We start from the raw sequence: 27,259 nt of genomic DNA on the forward strand, positions 1-27,259 counted from the left end.
ACATACAATACACTGCATACATGCACACATGCAATACACTGCACACACACAATACACTGCACACACGCACATGCATGCGTGCACACACACAATACACTGCACATCTGCAAACAAACACACTCACAAATACCCACCCGACACACAGATTAGGAGTAGCACACAGGATTCAAGTGTTTTCTGCAGGCCAGGCATGTCATGTGACTCCATCCCCTTGGTGACACTTCTTTTGTATGGGGACTCTAACTTCACTCCTGATGCATGGAGAAATCAAATCCTCTCCTGGTCAAGGAGCTGGAATAGGGAACTAGTACTCCAGCACAGGGTGCTGCTGACCCAGACCCAAAGGCCTCATCAGGGAACCTGCCAACCATTCTGTTATCAGTCTGCATAAAGCCTGTGTGTGTGCCCGTGAGACTGCAGAGGGCAGCACTGTCTCATTTCTGGCATAGAGAGACTGGGGGCTCTCCTACAGGAAGCCTGCCAGGATTTCTCCCCTCTCCGCTAAGCAAGCTGTTAGAATTCAGAGCCTGCCCCTCTGTTGGGTCTGCAGATACATGGACGCTTGGCAGGTTGGGATGGGAAAAGACAGGTGATTCTGAGAGAGAGACCAAGGTCACAGAGAGGCAGAAGGAAGTCTGGACCTGTCCCTGCCTGGTGAGGGATGAGGGCCACTTTCTTCTCAGGCTTCTCTTCCCAGATTCCAGGCCTAGTGAGAGCTGGAACTTTAGAGGAACATTCTAGACAAACCAGAAAGCATTGTAATCATTTGTTGGGTGTGCCGGCAACCCAGCACATGGGAGGCAGAACCCAGGGCTGGGGGCAGCAAGATGGCTCAGCAAGTAAAGATGTTTGCAGCCAAGCCTGAGGACCTGAGACCCAGGATCCTTATATTGGAGGGGAAAAAACCAACTCCTGTTAGTTGTCCTCTGACCTCTACAGGGGTGCCCATGTAAACATGTATACATATACACACAATAAATAGATATTTTATATACATGTGTATGTGTATGTATATATTCTAGGATAGCCTGGAATAGATAGCAGAGAGAAACAAAGGAGGGAGGGAGGGCAAGCATCCAGACACCAACCTGCCTGTTTGGTGAGCATTGCCATAGCCTTGAGAATGTTCTATGAGTCATGTTCCCACGGTGTAGGGATTTCTGAGTGTGTGTAGCCATTGCCAAGAAAGCTAAAGTGAGGGCTCAGGCAGAGCGGGCAGAGTGTGTATCTGGCATGGTCTGGTTCTGGATCCCATTGTATAAAGCAGGCATTGTGGTGTGAACCTATTATCCCAGTGCTAGGGTGATGTGCCTAGCCAGGAAGAAGTTCAGGGCCAACCTGGGCTACAGGAGACCCTGCCAAGGAAGGGGGATAAAGAGGAAGGGATGGAGGGAGGGAGAAAGGCCTGGACACTTGTATATTAACTCTGCCCTATCCCAGGGGCGAGCCCCTGACCCGGGATGGTTCTGGAAGGTTCTGAGATGTCATGGGAACATGATAACCGTGCCTGCCCTGCTCCTCTTTCCCACAGAGTTGCTGTCTGATTCAGAGGAGGACCAGATATCGTCCAACACCAACAGCTATGACTATGGTGAGGCTGTGTCCTGGACCCACGGGCATAAGGACACCAGGGCCCAGCCTTCCCTGGGCTGAGCTGGGGCTTGGTTTAGGGTCTCTGCTGGGTTGGGAGGGCAGGGGAAGCAAGGGGAATAGGCCGTCCTGGACGAGCCATGCGTGGCTACACCTGACCTGCCTGGACCACACAGGAGATGAATACCGGCCTCTGTTGCTGGGTCAGGAGACCACTGCTCAGATCCTGATTCAAGCCCTGAATCCCTTGGACTACAGAAAGTGGCGGACTCAGTCAGTACCCTTCAGGCTCCTGAAAGTAGCCAAGGTAAGAGAGACCAGGCTCCGAGCTCTTAGCCTTGTGACTGTCATACAGTGTGGGCTCTTGATTTGCTTTGTTTTGAGACAGATTGTCTTAGTTAAGGTTTTACCGATGTGAACAGATACCATGACCAAGACAACTCTTTTTCTTTTTTTTTTTTTGAATTTTTTGTTTTGAAATGAAATAAGACAACCCTTATGAGGACAACATTTAATTGGGGTTGGCTTATAGGTTCAGAGGTTCAGTCCATTATCATCAAGGCAGGAGCATGGCAGCATCCAGGCAGGCATGGTGCAGGAGGAGCTGAGAGTTTTTTTTTTGTTGTTTTTGTTTTTGTTTTTTTGAGACCGGTTTCTCTTTGTAGCCCTGGCTGTCCTGGAACTCACTCTGTAGACCAGGCTGGCCTTGAACTCAGAAATCTGCCTGCCTCTGCCTCCCAAGTGCTGGGATTAAAGGTGTGCGCCACCACTGCCTGGAGAGAGTTCTACGTCTTTATCTGAAGGCTGCTAGTAGAATACTGATTTCCAGGCAGCTAGGATGAGGGTCTTAAAGCCCACACCCACAGTGGCATACTTACTCCAGCAAGGCCACACCCACCCCAAACAGGCCCCTCCCTGGGCCAAGCGCATACAAACGGTCACACAGGTCTTACTTGTGTAGTTCTGGCTGGCCTGGAACTCTAGGTAGATCAAGCTTATCTTGAACTCACAGAGATCTACCTGCCTCTGCTTCCTGAGTCTTGAGGTAAAAGCTAAGTGCCATCATCCCCGGCTGCTGTGTCCCGACAGCTGGAGTCTACTGAAATGCCCTTTTAGTGGCTAGCCTGGGACGTACTGGGGAAACTGAGTTCTCAAGCTTGGCTGGTGACCTGAGCAAGGGCTGTTCGTACTCTATAGAGGAAGAAAGGTGTCTTTCCTGGACAAGAAAACACACCAATGTCCTAGGTAGATTTTAGGCCTCTTTAGTCTCAGGAATAAAGAATGAACTATGTCTCCACCCTGTGGCTGTGATGTCATCTGAGCTCCTGTTTTCTTCAGTATAAAATGGGGATTGTTGGGCTGGGGACATAGCTCGCTGGTAGAACATTTGCCTAACATGCTTGAAGCCCTGGGTCCTATCCCCACACTGCATAAATGGAGTGTGGGGAACATTCCTCTAATCCTGGCTCAGAGGAGGCGGGAGCAGAGATGGGGACAGCATGCACGCACGCAGGCATGGGGCTGAGCCTGCTTGTGGGTGCTTTACAGCAACCTAGCACTCCAGAGTAGGGGAGCATCTGCCGAGCCCCCCACTCCAGCTGACACCCTCCCAATCCCACAGTTGCCTGTGGAGTTCTTGCTGCTGCTCACAGTACCCGTCGTGGACCCCGACAAAGATGATCGGAATTGGAAACGGCCACTCAACTGTCTGCAGCTGGTCATCAGCCCCCTGGTCCTGGTCCTGACACTGCAGTCAGGGGTCTGTGAGTAGCCCTCCGCCACTGCCTCGATCCTCCTCCTCCTCCTCTTCTTCTTCCTTCTCCTCTTCCTCTTTGTCCCCCTTTTCTTCCTCCTCCCCCTCCTCTTTCTCTTCCTCCTCTTCCTTCTCCTCCTCTCCCTCTTCCTCCTCCTTCTCTTCCTCCTCCTCTTCCTTTTCTTCCTCCTCCCCCTCCTCTTCCTTCTCCTCCTCCCCCTCCTCTTCTTCCTCTTTATCCTCCTTCCCTTCTTCCTCCTCCCTCTCCTCTTCCTCCTCTTTTCTTCTCCTTCACCTCTTCCTTCTCTTCTTCCTCCTTCTCCTCTTCCTCCTCCCCTCCTCCTTCTTCTCTTCCCCCTCCTCTTTCTCCTTTTTCTCCTACTCCTCTCCTCCTCCTCTTCCTCTTCCTCCTATCCCAGAGTCTCATCAGAACAGGGCACGCTCATCCAAGAGTCTTCCCTATCATTGGCCTGTAGATGGAGCTATAGACAGGTGGCCCTAGGGCCAAGTCCTGCCCTCTACCCATCAAAGGCTTTCATAGGGCTGTGGGATGGGTGGGGACAGAGATAGAGCACCTGCCTAGCACCTGGGGCGCTGGATTTCATCTCCAGTTCTACTTATAAGAAAATTTACAGAACTAGGTTTCTCTTCGAGTGGTACCAAACTCCTCTAATCAACCCCAGCACTCGAGAGACAGAAGCAGGTGGACCTCTGATTTTGAAGCCAGCCTGGTCTACACAGTGAGTTCCAGGATAGCCAGAACTATCAGTGAGACCCTGTCTTTAAAAAAAAATTACAGAATTTGAGATTTCACACTAAATCTCCCAGGTTTATCATCTTGAGATCTGGACCTGAGTCCTGAAGGAAAACCTGGCAGAATCCAGAGATGGCTCCTGAATGAGTGTAGGCAGCGCATGTAAACCCAAGAACCCTCCATTGCCCTCAGAATGACTTGCCGGCCCCACCACGCTGGCTTTCCCCATCGGTCCCGGAATGGCAATTTCATTTTTGCCTTGTTTTGGCAGAAGAGCACACAGACTCACCAGGCGCTTTCTGGTTTCACCCCGATTTTTTCTTATGTTCCGAGGTAACACACACCTCATTTCTCTCTTCTGACACCTCTGCTCAACCCAAGGTTGGTGGGATGGGAACCTGTGGCCAAAGTCATGGGTGCGCATCACGTGACTTTTCTGCCAGGGTGAACCCAGAACCACATTTGTGTGATGCGTGCCCCAGTTTACAGAAGGATGTAAGGAAGGGATCGGAGGGAGGCAGGTGGGAGTACCTGGGATCCTGGTCCCTTGCAGCTTCTGTCCATTAGGGCCCTGCCTCCCATCAGGGGAAGTCTGGAGCCTACTTTACAGTCAGGGCTTTCTAAGATGGAACCCAGGGCCTCACACAACTAAGTGTGGAACACGCCACAGCTCTCACTTTTTATTTTATTTCATTTTATTTTATTTTATTTTTTTAATGTGCATTGGTGTTTTGCCTGCATGTGTGTCTGTGTGAGGGTGCCAGATATCCCGGAATTGGGCTTACAGATAGTTGTGAGCTGTCATGTGGGTGCTGGGAATTGAACCTGGGTCCTCTGGAAGAGGAGCAGCCAGTGTTCTTAACCACTGAGCCATCTCTCCAGCCCCTCACTTTTTTTTTTTTTTAAATTTTAGATAGTCTCAGTAGGTACCCCAGACTGTCCTTGAACTCACTACAAGGCAGAGGATGACCATAAACTTCCCGATCTTTCTGCCTCCGTCTCCCGAGAGCTGAGATTGCAGGCGTGTACCACCGTGTCTGGTTTATGTGATACTGGAGAAAGAACTCAGGCTTTGTGCATGCTAGGTGCTCTGTCTGCAAAGCCAGATGCTCCCTCAGCATGCTGTGCCACGCCCTGCCCCCTTTCTGGCATTTTTGAGACAATGTTTCATTTATATCATGACGGGCCTTCAACTCTCTACTTAGCTGAGACCAGCCTTGAACTTCTGAACTTACTCTGCGTCAATGTGGGGGCTGGCGGGAGGAAGTGGGGAGCCAAGCCTGGGGGATCCCAGTTCCCTTTCTTGCCCCACAGATGGCGTCTATGAGATTGGTGGCCTACTTCCTGTCTGGGTTGTGGTGGTGATCGCGGGCACAGCCCTGGCTTCAGTGACCTTCTTTGCCACATCTAACAAAGAACCTCCTAGGCTGCACCGGGTAAGAACTGGCAGCCTCTGATGGGTGGCCTGGGTGTGTTTCTGTCCTGTAGGTGAGCCAAAGCCCAAGCCATTTGCCTGTTTGGGCTTCTTTTCACTTTGAGGTGAATTAGGCTTAATTTTATTGAGATATTACTCACATACTTTTCAGTTTTTATGTTTTGGGGTTTTTTGTTTGTTTGTTTGTTTGTTTGCTCCCTTATTTTTTTTGTGTGTGTTTTAGATTTATTTATTTTTATGTGTATGACTGTTTGGCTTGCATGTGTGTCTGCGCACACCATGTGCGTGCCTGGTACCCTAAGAGGACAGAAGAGGGCGCTGGATCCCCGGCAACAGGACTTACCTACAGTTATGGGCCACCCAATGTGGGTACCAGGAACTGACCCAGATCCTCTGCAGGAGCAGCAAGTGCTCTTAACCGCAGAGCCAACCCTTCCAGCCCCTGCTTTCTGCTTTTTTGACCTTACGTAGCCGAGAATAACCTTGAACTCATGATCCCCCTGCCTCCGACTCCCAGGGCTGGGATTAGGTGTGGTTGTGTTTCCGGGTGCTGAGGCTAGAACTCAGGGTTCAAGCACACTAGGCCACTGCTCTACTGAGCTGTGCCCAAGCGCCAATGGGTTGGTTTCTCTCCTTCAGAGTTGTGTGAGCAGTGTCAGGCCATCTCACCCCCTCAGAACTGTGTGCCTGGTAGCCTTGGCCTCACCAGCCCCTGCAACCTGTTTTCTCTCTGTCTGGATTTGCCTATTCTGGATCTTTCTTCTCCTTCTTTCTTTCTTTCTTTTTCTTTCTTTCTCTCTTTCTTTTTTTTTGTTTGTTTTTTGTTTTTTGTTTTTTCCAGACAGGGTTTCTCTGTGCAGCCCTGGCTGTCCTGGAACTCACTCTGTAGGCCAGGCTGGCCTCGAACTCAGACATCCACCTGCCTTTCTTCTTTCTTTAAAAGAAGAAATATTTCTTTTCTTTTTTTTTTTTTTTTTTCTCGAGACAGGGTTTCTCTTTATAGCCCAGGCTGTCCTGGAACTCACTCTGTAGACCAGGCTGGCCTCGAACTCAGAAATCTGCCTGCCTCTGCCTCCCAAGTGCTGTCACTGCCCGGCTGAAATATTTCTTTTTATCGCATGCATGCAAGGCATCATGGTGTGTTTGTGGAGGTCAGAGATAACCTGTGGAAGTTGGCTTTTTCCTTCCACTTTGTGGACTTGGAAGACTGAGTGTCGCATGTCAGACTTGAGAGCAAGTTCCTTTGTTCATCCTCCGTCCATCAGTCTGTACCTCTATCTGTCCGTCTGTCCCTCCCTCCCTCTATCCACCCATCCTTCCCTTCTTTGTGGTACAAGACAAGAATTTACCACTCAGCCATATCCTCAGCCCTCTTTTGGGGTCTTGCTAAGCAAGCTGGATTCGAACTTGAGACACTCCTACCTAGGCCGCTCTGCAGTGCCCATCACACCCCAGCTGTGTTGGACATCGAGGGCATCATAGTAGACCGTGCCTTTCATGTCTGGTCTCTTTTGATGGCAGTTGTGTCTGTAAGGGCCATCCCTGATCTCATGTGTAGCTCCTTCCTTTTCTGAAGAAAGCTGCGCTGGGATGGCGCCCAGGGCCTCAGGCCTGCCAGCGAGCATCTCTCAAGCCCAGCCCCTTTCCTCTGTCTGGGTCCCACCACCTTTGCTACTCTGCCACTGGGTCAACACACACACACACACATACACACACCCCCTGATATGGGTTATAGGTACCTCCTTCCCAGTTTACAGATAGGATCCCCATTCTCTCCTCAGCTCTTTGCTTTCCTGGGTTTCCTGACCAGCGCCCTGTGGATCAATGCAGCTGCCACGGAGGTGGTGAACATCTTGCGGTCCCTGGGTGTGGTCTTCCGTCTGAGCAACACCGTCCTAGGGCTGACCCTCCTGACCTGGGGGAACAGCATTGGAGGTAACTTGGATCTTGGTGGGTGGCTCTTCTCTTCCCTAGCCATACTCATAGCTAGAGAGGACATCCAGGGTGTGCTTCCTCTGCACCAGCGGGGTGCCCGCTGTCACTTTTGAGTGACACTAGGAGTCTGAGGGAGCGTGTCACTAAACCACCACTGGACTGGAACATCCTATAGAGTCTTTCCTAGTTTGATGTTTGAGACGCTCAGCAGATCCCCAGAGTTCAGGAAGGATGTGAAACCCATTACAGCCAACCATGTTTAATGTGTGTGTGTGTGTGTGTGTGTGTGTGTGTGTGTGTGTCCACAGGAGCCAGTTATGGTTGGCCAGGTTACACACCGAACAGGACCATTCTAGCATGGACCTGGGAGTCTAGAATCTAGCTGTTCTCAGTTTAGCTCTTTGAGCATCTTACCTAAAGCACACAAAGATGCCATGAGAGCTTGTGGGGTACAGTGCTACACCCCCTAAGGGAGGTGGGGCTTTATCCTTGTTTGTCGACTGACTAGTTATGTAAACAGGAACCTGCCCCTCACACCGAGTTCTCTCTGTGCAGATGCGTTCTCAGATTTCACGCTGGCCCGCCAGGGATACCCTCGGATGGCCTTCGCTGCCTGTTTCGGCGGCATCATCTTCAGTATCCTTTGCGGGGCTTCTCTGAGACCCTCCTGTGGTGTCTCGGCTCTTGAGAGCCTCTGGTGGACTCTGAGCACCCCACCCTTGGGACAGGCCAGGGACCTGTGGCTTCACTTTTGTATTTGTGGACGGGATATTGAGATTCCAATCTTGTGAGACTCTTGTGACAGCCTCAGGTTAGTACAAAGGAAGCAACCTGGAGTGAGCCCTAGCCTGTCCCATCCTTCTGTAAGGCACAGGGGTGTGGTCACTTAGTCTCAGTTTCCCCCAACTGCTGAGTCCTCACAGGTATCAGGCATATCTGACACTCCCTTTGACCTCCATAGGCCGAGGGCGAACTGGTTTTTTGATACCCAGTTTATTAGAGTTATTCACACTGAGGCCCAGGGAGGGTGGCTATGGACAGTGAAGAAGCCTGTGTGCTGAGGGGCCTCTGAGCCCAGGGCTGGAGTTGAGCCGCCATGAGGTAGGGCTGCAGGGTTGAGCGTGGTCTCCAGCAAAGCTTCCTGAACCTACGGCAGACCTCCTAGTTGGTGTGGGGCTGGGCTGCTTGCTGCAGATCGTCCAGAACCATGCTGCGGAGGTGAAGGTCAGTAGTGGGATGGCAGAATATCTTGAAAATATTTTGCATGGGGGGTTGGAAGGCGTTTCCCTGCAAGCAGGACAAAGTAACTGAGACACAGCCTGCGTGGAATGGGCGGGTGGCCTGAGGCTTCGGTCCTGGGCCCGTGACTGAAATCTTCCCTATGTAACTGGGTGGGGTGTCTCTGGGCTTTGCCAGCGATGTGGAGTGATAGATAACACATCCCGACTTCCTGGATGGCTCCAGGGAGGAGCTGGAATAAGATGGGGTGGGGTCCAGTATACTAAGGGAGGGGTTTTAAACACCCAGGATAGCCTGGGTTCTTGTGTTCTGGGACGTGGAGTCTGGGAATCTGCCATTTGTGCAAACCGGCAGAGTCAAATCTGTGGCTCACACAGGCTAAGCATCATACCATCACTGCACCCCTAACCCTGGAACCTGCTCTGCGTGTGTGTGTGTGTGTGTGTGTGTGTGTGTGTACAGTTATACACACCTGCACGGACACAGAAACTGACAGCCGTCATTGAGTGACCTCCAGTGACTTTCTTCCTCAATCGCTCCAAACGGGGAGCTAGCTCACTGAACCTGGAGCTCAATGATTCTGGGTTAGGCTAGTGGCCATCATCACCAGGAGCAATCCTTCTGTCTCCACCCCTTAGTGCTGCAGTGGTTACAGGCATGTTAGGAGATCCAAACCCAGGGTCATCCTGTTTGTTCAGCGAGAATTTTTTTTTTCTCTTTTTACCAACTGATCCATTTCTGGCCACCCTTCCTGTTTTTGATACCGACTCTCGTTTAGCCGGGCAAACACACTTGTATCTGCATTTTAAACAAGATTCTCTGGGGCCAGTATATGTTATACAAGGGATTCTGCTTAAGAAACTCCCCTCAGAGGCTGGAAAACTCCAAAAGACAGGGCTAGACAACCAGTACAGGCATGTGAGCCTCCTCAGACGAGACACGCACCCCTACTCCCCAACCCTGATGTCAAGGCAGGATACCTTGGTGACATTATACAGGAAGATGTTGCACAAAGCAAACAAACCCAGCACACCCAGTGTTAAATGTTGGGTCCTGCACCTGGAGCCACTGTTACAGAGAAGTCAGGCCTGGTAAAGAAGGGCGGGACACACAAGCAAGCACCGGACAGACAGCAAGCACCAAACACATGCGCTCATTCACACAACTGTCATTTCTTCGACTCCACCATTCAAACACGGAAGGGCTGAAAGATGTGTCTAAGGGGCACTTCCATACCCAGCCCAGGGCCTCTTACACCCTGCTCTGCTCGCTTCCTGAGTCTTGTCTGCACAGTGATCTCTGGATGCAGGATCACGTCCATGGCTACGTAAAAGTCCATGCTACGTAGCCGTATGCAGCCAGAGCCACACATGGTACACATTTATAATCCCAGTACATAGAAGACTGAGGCAGGAGGATTGGCCCAAGTTCAAAGCCAGACTAAGCTATAGGGCAGGGTCGTTGGGTGACTGAAGTTGTGGCTCAGTTAGTAGGGTGTTTGCCTAGCATGCGTGAAGCCTTGGGTTTGAATCCCCAGCACCCCCTAAAATAGGGCGTGGAAACCGAGTCTTGATGGTCCACGTGGCAGACCCCCATAGTTGTATACCAAGGACCCAACAGCCCCTTCATGGTGCACGTGGCCCAGAAGGCTTCCAGGGTGGGTACTGAACAATTCCTATTCTCCACACAGCTGGAGCCAGACGGACTGCTGGTGTGGGTGCTGGCCAGTGCCCTGGGCCTCAGCCTGGTCTTCTCCCTGGTCTCCGTTCCGCTTCAGTGTTTCCAGCTCACCAAGGCCTATGGCCTCTGTCTCCTCCTCTTCTATTTCTGTTTCCTCATCGTGGTCCTACTCACAGAATTCGGGGTGATTCACTTGAAGAAGGTCTGACTGAAGCTGCTTTGGCCTGGAGGTTTGGGGGGTGATTCTGTTAGCCTTCTGAGGGGAGAACAGGAGTGGGACCCTCTGTGGTTCCCATGTAGCTCCCAAGAAGGTAGTCTGTCACCGCCAGAGCTCTGCATGGATGGGAATGTCCTGACTGCCGCCACCCAACAGCCTTAGTGTGAGATCTGGAGGCTGGCTTTGCTGGGGACAATCCCAGGTGGGAATGACGGGATCTGAATGACAGCGAGGCTCTGGGGAGGGCAGCCCTGTGGCTCTGTCAAAGGCTCTTCCAGTCTCAGCGGGGTCAGCTGAATCCTGCGCACCAGCAGGGTGGCCTGAACAGACTCCACACGCACGTGGAAACCAAAATGGGTTTCTCAGGCTCCGTGTTAGGTCAGCTAGAGGAAATAATAGGTCAAGTTGACAGCAGCGGGCACTGCCCTTCCCGGTCGGTGGCTGCCGTGTTGGACTGTGGATCTAAACACTTGTAGAACTTTGTGTTCCAAACTCTGGCTCCCCCATCACAAAAACAGGAGCCAGCCTGGGCCCTGTGCCTACCTCAAGGGGAGCTGGGGTTGGTGGTTGAGGGAGTCTTGCAAGTGGTGTGACCAGCCTTTTAAAAAAAAAAGTGCCACTCATTCCCTTACTGCCTTTGGCTGTATCTAAGAGACTTGACTGTTGTTTGTTGTTCCCCAAAATAAAAGACGAGTTATTTCAAGTGTACCAAGAGAGTCCCACAAGTCTCATGGGTTTTTTGCCTGGGCAGGTGAACTTAAGGCTGGGGTGTGTGTGTGTGTGACGTGGGGTCAGTAGTGTCCCACCCACCAACAAGCTGGAAGTCAAAGGCTGCAGCCGTGTCTATAAAGCAGAGGGTCTTTATTGGCACACCAGAAATCTGGGCACAGTGGGCTCCTAGGTAACAAATCACTGTATAAAACCTTCCGACGACGACGAAGAAGCTCTTAACGCATACAAAATGATTGTCTGCACGGTGTGTGGAGTAAGTAAGGCTGGGGTGGGGGAGGAGAAGGAGGAAGGGGCCAGACACTGCTCCCACAGACTGTCTCATCCCTAGTGGGGGAGAAGGCGTGGTTCCATAGCTGGCCCTGCTGGGCTGTGATTCAGAGCCACCATTCCCACTCAGCCGAATTGAGGGAAGGGCCATCTGGGTTAGATAGGATCCCAGGAGGGTCTCAGCTTACAGCCCTGGGTGACAGTCTGTTCCCTGCTCGGCTAGCAAGTTTGAGGGTCAGCTTGGTGTGTGCTCAAGGTGACTCTGTGGGGACAGGTTTTCTCAGGCTCCGTGACAGGCTGCAGTTTGACCCGACAGCCTTATCTCTCTCAGGCACCTGGCTGGTACGTGCTAAACCCAGGGGTTTTAGTATCTCTACATCAGGTCCCAAGTCCGGTCCCTCCACCTGAGCCTGCTCCCCTAGGGAGGAACTTGGGGTAGAGGAAGGGCCTAGAACCAAGCTGGATACTCAGAGGTCCCAAGCCCTCTTTATAGGCCTCTCCTCTTTCTGCTTCCAAAATGGTGCTCATACACAGAAGCTAAGGCAGCCAACTACGTAAATGGCATGACGCTGCTTCTCAGGGCTGTGGCCTAGAGTCCAGGTTGAGATCCCATAGAGGCCAAGAGCTCTTTGAAGTGGAAGGGACTTTGCCAGTCTCCTGACTGTGGTTTTCCTGGAGGGTGTTGGGGGGAGGGTGGGGGTGGGGGCTGTGCTTTATTTAAAAGTAAAAACATCCACTTTCCAGCTTGGCCCCTGGTTCAGCAGCTGGGAGACCAGGAGGGGACCTGTGTCCACCCACTCCAACTCCCAAGCAATAGCAGGTTTGGAAGGCCAGTTTAGCAGGGGTATCAGGCAACTTCTGGCAACCCTGCCCATCTTCAGCCCCTTTTGGACAAGACAGTAGGATGAAGTGGCCAGGGCTCCATCCCTCTGCCACCGCACTACCCAGCCACCACCTTGTGGTGGCTTCAAAAGAACTCCCACAAGGCACCGCACAAGGCGGCTGACCAGTCTCCCTCCTCCCCAACCCACCTAGCTTATGAGAACTCTGGAAGAGGCCACTACTCATTGGGCCTCAGAGTCCTTGAAACGCAGCTACCCATGGTGTGGTGGCAAGCTAGGGACTGCTGTGCTGGGCAGTAAGTGTCCCTGTGCTGTGTGTGGCTTCCTCCCCAAACACAGCATCTACTGTAAGAAGGTGTGGGGTGAGGGAGGCTGCCTTCTGCACCACATCACAGGAACTCTCCTGAGCAAGTCAGATTCCCAGGGCCTAGAGCTGGCTTTCTCCTGCCGGGAGAGCTTCCCCTGGGAGGCTGTGGTAGGTTGTTGTTTCAGCAACAAGAAAGGACTGGAAGCCTGAGGGTATTTGCTGCTGTTTCCAGCCATCTCTGGCCTCTGTCAGCTTCCACTGGGTCCCGGGCACTGATCCCTCAAGGGAACCTTCTAACACTTTGTCATCCACGGGTGCCATCCTGCAGGATGTGGGGTTTCTTCCTAGTGGTTTTGTCCCTAACACCAGACACAGACACCTGTGGTGGCCTGGGGACAGGTAGGGAAGCCCGAGGCCACAGCAGGGACGCAGTCAAGGTCCCCCAGGAAAGCCAGCATTGCTAACATGAGACAGCCTATTTAAGGAGCTTCTTGAGCAGAGGGCTTCCAGAGTTTTCCACAGTAGGAAGATCTCAGCCAGGCCTGGGCCTCCAGCCTAAGCCGATCTCTGGAGGTCAGGAAGACAGAGCGAGGTGGTTCGAACGGACCCTGGCTTAGTCCCTTTCTGTCTCTGTGTAAATATGTGCATATATATGAGTGTGTCTACATACACACATGGTTTCCATACATCGTAGTACATAATACTATGGTGTTATTGCATAGAAGAGGCTGGCATGATGAAACCCGGCTAGGTGATGGTCTGGGAGCGCTGGCGACTGCCAGGGGTCTGCTGGGCTGCAGGGCCAGGCACACTGCCCCTGAGCTGCTTCTCCTGTTCCCGGGCATGCTCCTCGTACCACTCCTAGAGAAGAGGTGGGTGCTGCTGAGGGTGGCTCACCTGCCAAGTCTCCCGCTCCCCCAGCTGATGTGATGTCCCCGGAGGGACTGCGGAAGAACCTCTGCTTGGGGGAGGACAGCAGAGCCAGGCCCACACAGGCTCTTGGAGGAGGCCAGGTCCCAGGCTCAGACATGGCTGCTGCCGCCTTCCACTGGGCCACAGGGACATCTTTCAGAAACTCACAGCCACTTACCTCCCAGCTTCCCCGGAAATCCAGGTGCTCCCAGGGTCTGGGGCACTCTGGTGGGGCAAGCATTAAACAGCTCCCCTATATTTAAAGAAACAGTACCCAAGCCACAGACCTTAAGTCAGAGCTTAAAGAATTCTCCAGGGACAGCCTGAGGCTATGCCCTCATTAGCAGAGGGGAAACTGACAGCAGAGGGGCTGGGCAGGCTGGGAGCGGTGCCTGGAGTGCTCCTGGGCAGTTGCCCACTGCTCTGCCTGTTCTGTCACTTGGGGTGGGGTCTGTCAGTGACACCAAGGCTCAGTGGCCTCCACCTATGTAAGGGAGCCAACAAAAACGCCTTGTGATAATGAAGCTGCTGCCGAGGAAGTCCCAGAGACCCCAGAGGATCCACAGGGGGCACCGCCCTCCAAGGGTCAGCATGGCTGTGCAGTGGACAGGATGGGAGAGAGACCACCCAGGAATGCAGCAAAGTATCAGAAGACGCATCAGCATCGAGGCTGCCAAGGGCCTTGGTCCTGAGTCCCAAGGAGGACATGGAGCCTTCCCGAGCCTCCACCAGAAGGGCACCTCCCGGGGCGCTGCCCCTACCTGGATCTCCTCCTGGTACATCTTCAGACTCAGGTCGCTTTTGGTTCTCGATCGACGTCCCAGAAACACCATGGAATTTTGCTACGGAGGAACGGGAGTCCATGACGCATGCGTGGCTGCAGGTGGTATGGACTCACCTGGGGCTGGGCCTACCCCACTGAGGGTTCTGCAAGGGTGCCACGTGGCAGGCCCCGCCCCCTTGGCGGCTGCGGAGCCCGTGGCTCCTTACCTGGTATTTCTCCATCTGGGAGAGCGTGTCGAGCAGCCGGGTGACGTCAGAGGAGGTGCCTCGCACCTCTCGGTAAAGCTCCAGGATGGCCAGAAGCTCCTCCTTGGACATTTCCTTCTCGATGACGATGCCACTGTCCACTGAGGGTGGGGAGAGCCAGGTCCCATAGCTGCTTTCCTCTACTGTGGAGTCTGATCTTCTCTCCCAAGCAGTGTTCCCTCCTCCCCCTCCCCTCACTAACAGGGTGTGTACGTCAGGAAAGTACTATGTCTAGCCTACGGCTTACGGGGACATGGGGCATCAGGGAGAGCAGAGTGTGGTAATCTCAGTATTAAGAGTATGGAGACTGAATGGACCACCTCAAGACCAGCCTTCGCTGCCTAGCAAGTCTGAGGCCAGCCTGGGCTACATGAGCACCTATCTCACAGAGAGGGCTTGAAGAGAAAGTGTCCAAGAAAATAGAAAAGCATCAGGTGGGGCTGGAGAGATGGCTCAGTGGTTAAGAACTCTGACTGCTCTTCCAGAGGTCCTGAGTTCAATTCCCAGCAACCACATGGTGGCTCACAACCATCTGTAATGGGATCTGAGGTCCTTTTCTGGTGTGTCTGAAGACAGCGACAGTGTGCTCATGTAAATAAAAATGAAAAAAAATATATTAAAAAAAAGAATCGGTAGGAATGGGAAGTCTGATCTGATGTGCGTTTCCTTCCCTTTCTTCAGTTCGGGGTTGCAATCCAGGGCTTGGTACGTGCACAGCACGTAAACACTGAGCTGCCACTCAGCTAAGAATGGACAGGCAGGAAGCGGCGGGGACAGCCAGGCCACTGGGCTGCAGAAGGGACATTGTTCACCTCTACGGTGAGCTGCTCACGGCTGGAATAGGGACCTGTGGTGGTCTGAGTGTATTACAAAGAAGCAAGGCTGCACCGAAGGCTCACACCGGGAGTTGCTGGCTGTAGTGTGTTACAGGGAAAACGTGGCACCGGCTGACAGGACTAGCTGTCCCACTGTCCTGTGCCGGTCAGAGTCTGTACAGGGTTGGAAGGGAGAGGAAGGGCTCCTCCTCCCACAGCCTTTCCCGCTCAGGATGAAGGGATGGCGGCTACTTGTTATACTTTTAGAAACTGTGGGCATTTTTCCATGAGGTGTCTAACAATGGATATAAATGAGGTCTGGACAGACAAGGCAGACGCAAAAGCGGAGCTACCGCAGTTGAGACCGCAGGCCTGGGGATGGCCAGCGGGCAGCCAGCGCTCGGGGCGGGACACCCGTACAGACCTTCCGAGTCCTGACTCTTGCGGTTGTAGTTCATGCGGAAGACGAAGGCCTCCAGGATGAAGGCCACGATAATGGTCATCACCACCTGGCCAGAGGAGAGGCAGTGTGGGGGTCGCGGCCCTTCCTCTTGGGCACTGCAGCCCCGGGAAAGAGAATGGGCGGGGGAAGAGAATGGCTGTGGCGACACCTACCATGGTCACGATGTAAAAGGTCATGAAGTACAGGCGACTCCAGTGGGAGGTCTGTGAGGTGACGCCTTCCTGGAGGGGGAGGGAGGGAGTGAGCTCATGGGCAGCGTGGACCACTGTCTCCTGAGTCTGTCAGCCCAGGCCCAAAGCCAGGTGACACTCGGCTCTTCCCTGGCCCTCCCTGTGGGCAAGGGGCCCTGGGGAGGGGGCTCTTGCTCCTCGGATCTGAGCATTCCTTCCGTAGCATCAGATCCCAGCCCTCTCCATCATGGCTGACTGGAACCCAGGTCAGCACAGAGAGTCTTCAGCTGAAGAGGATTTAAGGAACTCGGGGGAAGAAGGCCCCTCCCTCCCATATTCTCTTTGCTTTATTTTAGAGACAGTTCTGTGGACTAAAGCGATTCTCCTGCCTCAGCCTCCCAAGCAGCTGACACTACGGGTTCATACCACAGGGCCTGCCATGGCATACTGCTGACCAACAGTCAGATACCCAGAGGCTGTCAGGGGGCGCAGGGAGGGGAGACAGCCAGCAGCACAGAGCTGAGGGGTGGTGCCACCCACACTGGGGAGTCTTCCATTAGAGCATGATAAAAGACCACACATCCTGAAGGAACGGGAAGAGAAATGGCTCCTGGGCCCTGAGAGAGGATGGGGGTGGGGGCAGAGCTTACCATGATGATGTACCAATTGTTGACAACGGTGAGTTCAAACAAGGTCACTGCAGGGGAAGTGAGGGTATGCCTCAGACCAATGTCAAAGGACCACTCTGTCCCTGAGTAACTGCTTGCAAGGAGGCCTGTCACCCAACCTCTCCTCCAAAAGACATATCCTTTGATGAAAGAGTCCTTGGTGGGCTAACTCTGGCTAAGGCTACCAGCAAGGAGAGAGCAACAGACTTTACTGGGTGTAGAGCCCCAAGAGGGGCTCTCCCTTCCCTCGAGAGGCCAGTCCAGCATGGGGATATCCTCCCCTCATCTGGCTTTTGCAAGGAACCAGGGAGCAGAGAGGAGCCCCAGGACCTCCGTCAGGGGCTGCATAACTACCCTAATGGCAGTGGTGTGCTGGGTCCCCTCTGCTGGCACTGAGGCACGCCATGCTGACACAGCAGGCCTCCAGCTAGGGCCTCTTATGTCTCTGTCGCTGTGAGCTCTGGGGCCTGGGCGAGCCTGGATCCGCCTGTTCTACAGTCCCACAGCACCGCTGTAGAAGGGACCCCAGGAAGGGCACCCAGTGGCTGTGGAGGGAGGCTTTACAAAGCTCTGAGCCGGACCAAGGCCGGGAGTACCGTCTAGGTTCTCACCGAAGCTGTTGAGGACGTTGTCAAAGTTGTTGAGATAGTAGTAGCCCTCCTCCACCTTGGTCTTATTGCCCACCGTGTGATTGATGAATCGGTAGGAGTCGGCCACCGTGCTGGAGCTGACGAGGGGGACAAGAGGGCAGGAGGGTTACAAGATGACTGACCGCCTTCACTGGGACAAGCATGGAAACCGAGGTCCGCCTAGGGGTGTCCTTGCCTGTCCGAGCCATCTATATCCCACCCCATGCACCGTTACTGGGCATGTCTATAACCTGCAGAGGAGGAGGCGGAGGTGGTGAGAGATGGGGGCCTCCTCCGCCTTCCCAGGCTCCTCTGGGGCACTACCCGTGCATCCCCGCTTTGGCTCAGCTGCTCCACGTGGAGGGGACTGTGTTGGTCACACTCCAGCTTCATACTCTTCTGCCATTTGTAAGAGTTAGGTGCCCACGACACCAGGGAGCTCACTAGCAAGGCTATGCCCTGTGTCCCGGGCCTGAGAGGTACTGCCAAGGTATGGTGACCACTGTTATGGACTCTTGGTGCAGCCATCAGCTGGATACATACGAGGGTCACTGGTGACCTGTCATCGCCCAAGGCTGTGGGGGCAGTCGTAGCTGGACACAGTGATGGTGGGTCGTGCTCTTTTCCTTTTAGACGGGAAGGGAGGGACGGGAGGGGAGGGGGAGGGGCACCCTCGCTGTTCATCCCTCAGCCCTGCCACCTTCTTGCCACGTGTCATCTCTCTGGTCTCTTGCCAGGTCTCATTGTTTCCTGGGGTGTATCAGGGGTAAGGGTTGCTCTGGTTCTGGGGAGGAGGAGGTGTGTCGACCGAGGCCTGAGCCCTGCTAGGGATGGCCGATGCTGGCTTTCACACTGTCACTCTGTGTGCCCAGCCTAGCAGCAAAGCCACCGGGAGCCACTTACTTGCAACAGTTGGGAGTCAGCCGCCCGTTGAAGAACTCCATGCCCACGATGGCAAAGGAGTAGTAGAAGGTGAGTAGCGTGAGGCCGAGGCTGGGGAGGCAGAGGGACAGGGTCATCAGGATGGGACGGAGGGGACGGGGCAGTTGCATCGTGTCCTGGTCCCCCGGCACTGACTGCGGGAGGCATGCCCCTAGCCCTGGCCAAGTGACCATCACCAAGTGTCTGCAGGGGAGGGGCCGTGTGGCTCATTGTGGGGGACGCTAGGGACAGATGCCTCTTGACCAGAGATGCACCCCTTACCTGTGAAGGTAGGCTCACAGGTGACCCCTTACCTGTGAACGTAGACACAGGTGGTGAGTCGACAGCTCCCTGCCCTCCCCACTAGACAATTCAGCCAGCGCTGCCGAGGGGGACCTGCAGGGTCCAGAGTCTGTCTCTTTGAAGACCACCCCCCAAGCCCCTGAATCCGGCCTTCCTGAGATTCCTCCTGGTTCCCCTTCCCCGAACCCCTACCCGAGCCTCATACGGCCTGGACCTGCAGGCCGAGAGGCAGGCAGTACCTGGCCATTCGCGGCAGCAGCTCGAACATGGTGTCCAACACATTGCGGTAGCGTTTCTTCAGTTTAAATAACCTGAATAAGGAGAACAACATTGCTGGGACCGCAGAAGCAGGGAGGGGCAAGGCCACACAACCCCTTCCTCAGGATTGGTCGGAATCTTGTAAGCCCTCCTCTTCCCCACGTCAAGACAAGGCTGAGAAACCTTGCACAGCTGAGCTCACTTCCCTTGGGGACTCATAGACTGTGGCACTGGATGGGACAGACCTGGGACACTGGGGGCAGGCCAAGACTCTCTGAGGAGCCATAGACTGGGCTAGCCTCATCATGAGGTTTTTAAAAAGCAGCAAGTCCCCCACTGGAGTGGAGAGAAGCCAGCAGCTCAGATAACATGACAAGTTCAGGAAAGGGGGTGCATAATCAGACAAGCTCAGGAAAAGGGGTGCACAATCAATCAATCCATCAACAGCTCTCGTTGGCCTGGAAGGAATGGCAGAGTGGGGGCATGGTAGGTAGACACGGCAGCCCTGACTCCTGAGTCTCCAAGAGCTCAAGCCCTGAGGCACACAGGTAAGTGGGACCCCACTGGGACCTGAAAAAGCTGGGCAGCAGGAATAAGGAACCCAAGATCATAGGTTGAAACAGGAAAGAGCCTGGGACCTCCCTCCACTCCCTCAAAAGTAAGATGGCTAAAGACTTGCCCTCACTAAAGACAGTGTGGCTCTTCCTGGGCTGCAGGCTGGGCTATTCTGCCCATCGAGAACACTGTGTACCCCCATCCTGAATAGCTCAGGCTAAAGACAGGAGCCCTGCCACCAGCTAGCAAATCTCATGGGCTAGTCCCAAGAGTCCCCACCCCACAACACCTGTTGCCCACTCCCAAGCCCTGCAGGTCACCTCAGCAGCTGAAGGGGACGCAGGACCACAATGAAATAGAAGGGTTCCATGTTGAGCGTCAGTGCGAGCAGTCCCAGGAAGGCAAAGGCTGTGACCGAGAAATCGAACCTGGGGACCAGGGAAGCCAGTTTGTCAGTGACATTCCAGGTTTCCCTTCCAGTTTCCTCCCGCAGCCCTGCTCTTAGCTGGCTTCCATGGAGACCTGACCAGCCATGGCACACAGTGGAGCTTGCACCTGCCTGGTGTGCTCAGGACAATGCCCTACAGCTGGCTGTCCACCAGCTGCAGCTCAGGTCTGAGAGTCATCCTTGGGCATTCTGACCCCAGGGACCCTTATGTGTGACACGAAAACTTTTAGCCCTTTTGTCTTTTATTCGTGTGTGTGTGTGTGTGTGTGTGTCCCTACTTTGATATGGTGTCTCTGTGTCGCCCAGGCAGAACTTGGACTTCTGGGTTCAAGGGATAAGCCCCCTACCCCACCCTCAGTGGAGATGACAGAGGGGGCTGACCACCCTGATTTCTTCTCGATCTGGCCGGTTGTATTTTGATGACCAAGTCCTCGTGAGTATGGTCTGACTTCACACACAAGTTAACTTTAACTCAAGGAGGGTGCACGGCCTCCAGAGCCACATTGCAGCCAAATGGTCCTTTTCATTTGTTTTGTTTTTGTTTGTTTGTTTTTAAAAGGGTCTCACAGCTGGGTGGTGGTGGTGTATGCTTTTAATCCCAGCACTCAGGAGGCAGAGGCAGGCTCATCTGTGTTGTGTTTGAGGCCAGCCTGGTATACAGACTGAGTTCCAGGACATCCAGGGCTGTTACAGAGAAATCCTGTCGTCTCAAACAAAACAACCAGGGTCTGGCAGAGCCCAGCTAGGTGCAAACATCTAGCTGTTTGCTGGGAGTGACCTTGGACTCCTTGTCTTCCCGCCCCCACCTCCTGAGTGCTGGGATGACAGGCCTGTGCTGCCAGACTGGCTCTGCCCTGGGGCTTCTTTCACTGCCAGCCAAGAGGAGGTGACATCTGTGGCCCTTGTGAAAGAGACAAGGCTTGATGACTAGGAAGAGCCAGCTCTGGGGACAGTGGGGACCAGCGGGGACCAGTGAGGACTAGGTGTGGGTGGCCCCAGAGGCTTTAGGTAAGAGCACCAGAGCAGTCTTGGCTCATAAACAGACAGCACTTGCTGTCCTCTACACCTCCGGGGTGTCCCCAGAGCCACCTGCCCTTCGGGTGTGGGGAAGATGGCTGACACGGACATCTCTGCCTCAGGGTGAACATGTGTTCTACTTACAAGTTCCATCCAGAGGACAGGTACTCCACAGGGCCCAGGCCAGCCACCTTCATGAACAGTTCAACTCCATAAACTAAGACAAGAGGGAGAAGTCAGGGGCTGATCTGGGTTCTCCCCAGCCCACTCAGGGAGAGGGCCAGCTAGAGGCCAGGCTGAGGGTCATGGTAGAGCGCCTTGCGTGACCAGGGGCCAGTAAGAAGTATATGGATTTGAAGCAGGGTAAAGGGGCCAGACTTAACCTCTAAGATGGGGGTCCTTCAAGGCAGCTCTGTTTTAGGGAAGGACCATGAGATGCTGTAGCTGGTTGGGGTGCTCACAGTTAGTTGGGTTAAAGCCAGCAGCTGGGCAGAGCCATGCACCACACTTACTGGTAAGAAACACGAGGTAACTCCAGGGCACGTGCTTTGAGATGAAATTCCCACCTAGGAGACAGAGAGGTGGCAGATGTGGCCGTTTCGGTCAGCCAGGGGCTCTGTGTAAAGCAGGGAGGGGCCCCAGCTGGAGCTTACCTTTCAACGTGAACGTCTCCACCAGGATCCAGACACCATTGACAGCCACCACCAAGTCTGCGATAGAGAAGCCATGAGAGGGAGTCAGAGGGATGGGCCTGCCAGTCTGCAGGGCTATAGGTAGGACCTCCTGGGGGCATGAACAGAGTGGGCCTGGGCCACACGTCATTCCTGGAGGATTCTCACTTCTGCTTAGAGGTCTCACTATGGACCACAATCAATCAGGGAATTCCTTTGCGAAACAGGCGGGAGTGGCTAACGGCACAGTTTATATCCCTATGGCAACTGGGTTCACGTTGTCAGCCCAGATAGCCGGTATGCACGGGTTTGTCTACCTTTAAAATGACTGGGATGCTAAAAGCAGTTGTTCTCGTAGAGGGCCTGGGTTCAGTTCCCAGGACCCAGACGGTGGTTCACAACCATCCGTAACTCCAGTCCCAGGGATCTGACTTCTGACCTCCGAGTGCCCCAGCACACACATGCTACACAGATACAGAGGCAGGCAAAACACTCATAAAATAAAATAACAAAGTAGAGGTAAAACTTTTTTTTCTCTCTCAAAATGACTGCCTGAATATAGCACATCACAGTCTCGGATTTTCTACCCAATCATCTCCCTGCTGGATCCATCCCAGGAGCAGAATCTAGACACAGAGGACATGTGGACACAATGGGAGTCAGAGATTGGCTGAACAGACGGACACGCTTGCCGAGGGGCATGCCATCCACAACCATGTGGTCCCTCTCTGTGTGTTATTGTGCTGTGGTCTCTACTTCTTGACTAGGGGAGCACGATACAGAGGAGGAAGGGTGCCTAACTGTGCTTCTGTATCTAAGGTAGAAGTTATTTGCATATACTTTTTCTTTGGAGACAGGATTTTGTTATGTGGCCTTGACTAGCCTAGTATTTGCTATCCTCAAAATCCTGACGATCCTCCTGCCTCAGCACCTGGAGTGCAGGAGTTACAGGCTTCAGCCACTATGTCCAGTTCTTAGAGCTTTAAATAAATATAAATATTTATATGTCTATATGCTTGTCTATTTATTTCCTATTTATTTGTGGGGACCAGGGTGGGACATGTGTCCCCAGGTGCCTGTGGCAGTCAGAGGACCACTTGTGGGAGCTGGCTTCCTCCTTCCACTGTCTGGGTCCGAGGGAACTGAACTCAGACCTTCAGGTTTGGCAACAAGCTCCATTAGCCCCTGAGCCATCTTGCTGACCCTCTTAAATAGGCTATGGGATTATGATACGAAGTGCAATGAAAGCAGGGAAACCCTAACAATCTGAAATAAAATGAAATAAAGATGGACAGTGTATAGTGGTGTACACCTCTCATCTCTGTACCTAGAAAAGCAGAGGCAGGGGGATTTCTGTGAGTTCCAGACTGGCTGGGGCTACACAGTGAGACCCAGTCTCAGAACAACAACAAAAGACTTGCCAAAGTGCCCACATGGAGAGACAGGAAATTTTTCTGTGGACCTGAAGCACACTGAGCAAACGTGTCCCTGGGTGATAGTCCAGCTGACATGGTCTTGTGGTGGGGCTGCTGCTGGGACCCTGGGACACAAGTCAAGTGCTTGTGCCACAGGAGACACTCCAGTTAAGATTGGGAATCAAGCCGGGCAGTGGTAGTGCATGCCTTTAATCCCAGCACTTGGGAGGCAGAGGCAGGCGGATTTCTGAGTTCGAGGCCAGCCTGGTCTACAGAGTGAGTTCCAGGACAGCCAGGACTACATAGAGAAACCCTGTCTCAAAAAAACCAAAAAAACAAAACAAAAAAAAAAAAAAAAGAGAGAGAGAGACCACCACCGCTCCTCCCTCAGACTGTGGTCTCTGAACATCTGAACATGTGGTCTTCTCAGAAGGAAACAGAGCTCTTCGGCCAGACAGAATCCTCGGGAGCTCAGGGAGCTTCCCTGACGGAGCTGCCACAGCCCCTCTGGCTGCCGAGTATGTGAGATGCACTGGGGACTTGAATCTCCGTGTGATGCTGGGGGAACCAGGGACTTCCTGTGTGCCAGGTGAACACTCTACCACCAAATGCTATTTCTGGCCCCTGAATGTGTTTTCTTCAGATAAGAGCTTGCTGTTGGGCCAGGCTGGCCTTGAACTTGTGCCAATCACTCGCTGATGGGACTACAGTCATGAGCCACCACACTCAGCTTAGTCCCCCTCCCCAACCCCCTGCAACTGTCTTTGATGTTGCTATGGCTACCATGTCAGACCATAATACTTTCTGGACTTCAGCACCAAATTATAAGGACTTAGGTTTGTGGGAAACAGGCAAACCAAAAACAGAGCTGCTTCCTTAACTAAGCACAGTGACGGACTCAGGTCTACTGAGGAAAAGCATCCTGAAACAGGAGGGGTCCTATCAACACTGCGCTCCCAAAGGACTCGGGGCTGCAACAGAGACACTGAACTGAAGTAAGGGATGAGAGGAGAGAGGACCAGGAAGTGACCACATGTGATCACTTCTGTACGTAATTAGCGTGGCGATCCGGGCGTGCCTAGATCTCAGAATTTTGCTGTTTGTTTGTTTGTTTGTCTGTTTTCTAGGAGTACTGGGGACACAACCCAGTGCTTGGCACCTTTCTGATCTCTTCTCTACCTTCAGAGACGAAGGACTCAGGAGGACAGGGGCCCAGAGCTGTGGTGGTTCACACTTACACATGAAATACTGGAAGGCCTTGGAATTCACAAGGATGTTAATCCCTATTTGAAGAGAAGAAAACATAAAGGTTAGAGGGTCCGAGGTGTGCCAGGCACGGGTGTGTACCTTTTTAGCCCTAGCACTCAGCACTCAGGAGGCAGAGGCAGGTGGATCTCTGAGTTCAAGGCCAGCCTGGCCTACAGAGTGAGTTCCAGGACAGCCAGGGATAAGCAGAGAAACCCTGTCTCAAAACAAAACAAACCTAGCCTTCAACTGAAAGGTGACTATCCCATGAAGAACAGTGAGTGTCTGGCTTAGCATTCTTTTACTTGTTTGTTTGTTTGCTTGTTTGTTTTTTGGTTTTTTGAGACAGGGTTTCTCTGTGTAGCCCTGGCTGTCCTGGAGCTCACTCTGTAGACCAGACTGGCCTCGAACTCAGAAATCCACCTGCCTCTGCCTACCAAGTGCTGGGATTAAAGGCATGTGCCACCACTGCCTGGCGTTTGTTTATTTTTGAAATGGAGTTTACTATGTAGTCCAGAATGATTGCAAACTTGCCATCTTCCTGTCTGAGCCTCTGCAGTACGCTGGTTATGGGTGCCTGTCTGGCCCTTGGATTTTGAATTACTGATCAGGGTCCTTCCTGCCCTTTTTCAGCCTGGTGTCACACACTCACCTTTGAAGATGAGGAAGGCTGTCCGGGGAAGCTCGTCAAACCAATGTTGTCTGTTCTTCTTTGCCTGCAGTGCAGAGGACCCAGGGGAGATGAGGGCAGGACCAGGGACCAGAACCTAGCCCAGACCTCCACAGGGGCCAGCCTCCTGCTCCTGCTGCTACACTGGGAATGGTGGTGACATTTAGAGATCTGAATGATAAGTTGGATAGCTGAGGCTAAGGTCCATGTATGGACCACATAGTGCTCATCTCTCTGAGAAGCCTTGGGAAGGCTGGGTCATGGGGTCTGGATTCTGGCTGCGGCTGAGGTACATGCACCATTGAAGGCTGAGCCCTCCCCACCTGCTGTGTGGTGACGCAGGGACACTCACCTTCCACTGTAGAGCAGCAACTTCGTAAATGTCATAGAAGTCCTTCAGGCTACCACAAGAAAAGTGAGAGGACGGTCACACGTGTGACACTCACCCTCTGCTCTCCCCCACCTGTCTAGGGCTGTCTTTCACAGGAAGATGGAAACCTAGCCCTGAGCCAGGGCCCTCACCGATGCCTGATTGCCTCTGGGGCTAGGATGACTCAGTCCACAGTGACCCCCCCACAGAGGCTGCCCCTGAGGGGAAGAGAGGGCTCCGGGGACTGACAGAATAGCAATCTCGCTCATTGCCCTCACTGTCATAGCACGGGAACCCAGCTGAGAGAGCAGCACCCTTGTGTTCAAGAGAGCCTCAAGGCCAGCACTGAAACCAGACATCTCTCCTGCTCAGGCCCTCCAAGCTTCGGTGCGCACATGCATGCATGTGTGTGTGGGGGGGGGGGGACGCTTTCCTTTAGGTCGGAGGACAACATTTAGGGGTTAACTCTATCCTTCCACCATGTGGGTCCCAGGAATGACACTCAAGTCATCAGGCTTGGCAAAGGCGCTTTGACCTGCTGGACCATCTCACCCTTTCCTGTATCATCACCATCATTGACAAGATCCGAAATAGTCCAAGCTGGCCTCACACTCTCTACATAGCTGAGGGTGGCATTAAGTTTGTGACCCTCCTGCCTCAGGCCATCATACCCAGCCTTAGACATTTTCTTTCAACCAAACCGGGCTGAAACTATTGTTTGGCTTCTGTGGCTTGTTAGGAGATTACCAAAGAACATGACCTTGCGAGAGTCGTGGTGTAATCTGCATCTCTCAAAGGCCTCCCTACTATGCCGCCCACCTCCTAAGGCCCGGAGCTGCTCCACTACAGGACAGGAAGTTCTGGCCGAGCTGTCCCGATGTGGCACCTGGCTCTTACCTGAGCAGAGGTGTGTTGCTCTGATTCAGGGCCTTGAAAGTCAGGAAGCGCTCTCGAGCACTCATCCGGGGCTTGTAGAAGCGCATCAAGCCTTCAAACTGTGTGTAGGAGATGCCAGCTGGCCTCTGCGGGAGAAGGAAGGCGGTGCGGTAGGACAGGGGGACACAGTGAGGACAAAGGTGGCATCTGCATTTCTCCCATGGACAGTGTGGCAGCCACAGGGTCACTAGCTCTGCCAAGCCAGAATGTTCTTTGGTAGGGAGAGAGAAGGAAGTCCCTCTCCATGACCCTGCCCCCACTGTCCTACCCGTTGGCTGACGAGCAGGCGGTAAGCATGCTGGATGGCGGTCCGCTTGTGCAGCAGCAAAGACTTGAACTTGTGCTTTTCGATGTCGTTGAAGGTGTCGAACACCACGGCCAGGAGCTGTAAAGGACAAACAAGGAGTCCTTGGCTGCCCTAAGTGAGCCTGAAGGATCCAGAGGTCGCGCTCTGTCCCCATACAGGGGTTTCATCTGGCTTCCCCTGAGTGGGGGATGACTGAGGAGACCCTCAGTGGGCTGTACTGCCCAGGACAGGGACTTGACAGCCAAGGACATGAACTGCTGTCCTTTGTACATTTCTCTCCTGAAGACACTATTGCTGGGTTTTCCTCAGGACCCTCTCCCGCTCCCCTAGCTCCAGAGGACAGGCCAGGGGAAGAGGCCATATGGACTTCGACCCTGGGGCCTCCTCCTTCTTCTCCTCTTTCTCCTCCTTCCAGGGTTATTTTTCCTGTGAGTCACAGCTTCATGTGAGGCTCCAGGAATAGCGGGAAGGAGAAAACCTGCATGCCAGGAGGGAACATTCTAGAACTGCCCCAGAGCAAGATCAGTTTATTAATGAGGGGGACGGAGGGTGGGGAAGATCTGAGAGACACTCTGTCTTTCAAAGCTGTTCTGTGTGAGTGCTCCAGTTCCTTCTAAGGCCTCTCAGATCGACACACAGACAGACAGACAGACAGACAGACACACACACACACACACACACACACACACACACACACACACACACA

The 27,259-nt window shown here is 53.4% G+C and overlaps 2 protein-coding genes across 4 annotated transcripts in view; one reads left to right on the plus strand and one right to left on the minus strand.

Annotated features, from left to right (window-relative positions):
* The window catches only part of Slc8b1 (solute carrier family 8 member B1), a 23,439-nt gene extending 12,128 nt beyond the window's left edge, over positions 1-11,311 (plus strand). Inside the window, exons 9-16 of one of the 3 annotated variants that reach the window (XM_028753930.1) lie at positions 1,532-1,591; positions 1,767-1,897; positions 3,212-3,353; positions 5,412-5,533; positions 7,314-7,467; positions 8,023-8,103; positions 8,624-8,691; positions 10,397-11,311. In XM_028753930.1, the coding sequence (XP_028609763.1) occupies positions 1,532-1,591; positions 1,767-1,897; positions 3,212-3,353; positions 5,412-5,533; positions 7,314-7,467; positions 8,023-8,103; positions 8,624-8,691; positions 10,397-10,594 (956 nt within the window). In that variant the 3' untranslated portion in view covers positions 10,595-11,311. The other 2 variants (XM_028753932.1, XM_028753931.1) reach the window with 2 other exon arrangements.
* A 136-nt stretch (positions 11,312-11,447) lies between these two features.
* Positions 11,448-27,259, minus strand: part of Tpcn1 (two pore segment channel 1) — a 52,712-nt gene continuing 36,900 nt past the window's right edge. Inside the window, exons 11-28 of the mRNA XM_028753929.1 lie at positions 26,515-26,631; positions 26,208-26,332; positions 25,293-25,341; positions 24,923-24,986; positions 24,264-24,308; positions 21,593-21,649; positions 21,452-21,505; positions 21,084-21,156; positions 19,795-19,902; positions 18,901-18,972; positions 18,341-18,430; positions 17,420-17,535; positions 16,791-16,837; positions 16,123-16,191; positions 15,932-16,016; positions 14,654-14,793; positions 14,425-14,505; positions 11,448-13,612 (exon numbers count right to left, since the gene is read on the minus strand). Of these exons, the coding sequence (XP_028609762.1) occupies positions 13,499-13,612; positions 14,425-14,505; positions 14,654-14,793; positions 15,932-16,016; positions 16,123-16,191; positions 16,791-16,837; positions 17,420-17,535; positions 18,341-18,430; positions 18,901-18,972; positions 19,795-19,902; positions 21,084-21,156; positions 21,452-21,505; positions 21,593-21,649; positions 24,264-24,308; positions 24,923-24,986; positions 25,293-25,341; positions 26,208-26,332; positions 26,515-26,631 (1,506 nt within the window). The 3' untranslated portion in view covers positions 11,448-13,498. The remainder of the gene's footprint in view (positions 13,613-14,424; positions 14,506-14,653; positions 14,794-15,931; positions 16,017-16,122; positions 16,192-16,790; positions 16,838-17,419; positions 17,536-18,340; positions 18,431-18,900; positions 18,973-19,794; positions 19,903-21,083; positions 21,157-21,451; positions 21,506-21,592; positions 21,650-24,263; positions 24,309-24,922; positions 24,987-25,292; positions 25,342-26,207; positions 26,333-26,514; positions 26,632-27,259) is intronic.

The sequence above is a fragment of the Grammomys surdaster genome, unplaced genomic scaffold (genome assembly GCF_004785775.1).
Source record: "Grammomys surdaster isolate TR1022 unplaced genomic scaffold, NIH_TR_1.0 125976, whole genome shotgun sequence".
In the NCBI taxonomy this organism is placed as follows: domain Eukaryota; kingdom Metazoa; phylum Chordata; class Mammalia; order Rodentia; family Muridae; genus Grammomys; species Grammomys surdaster.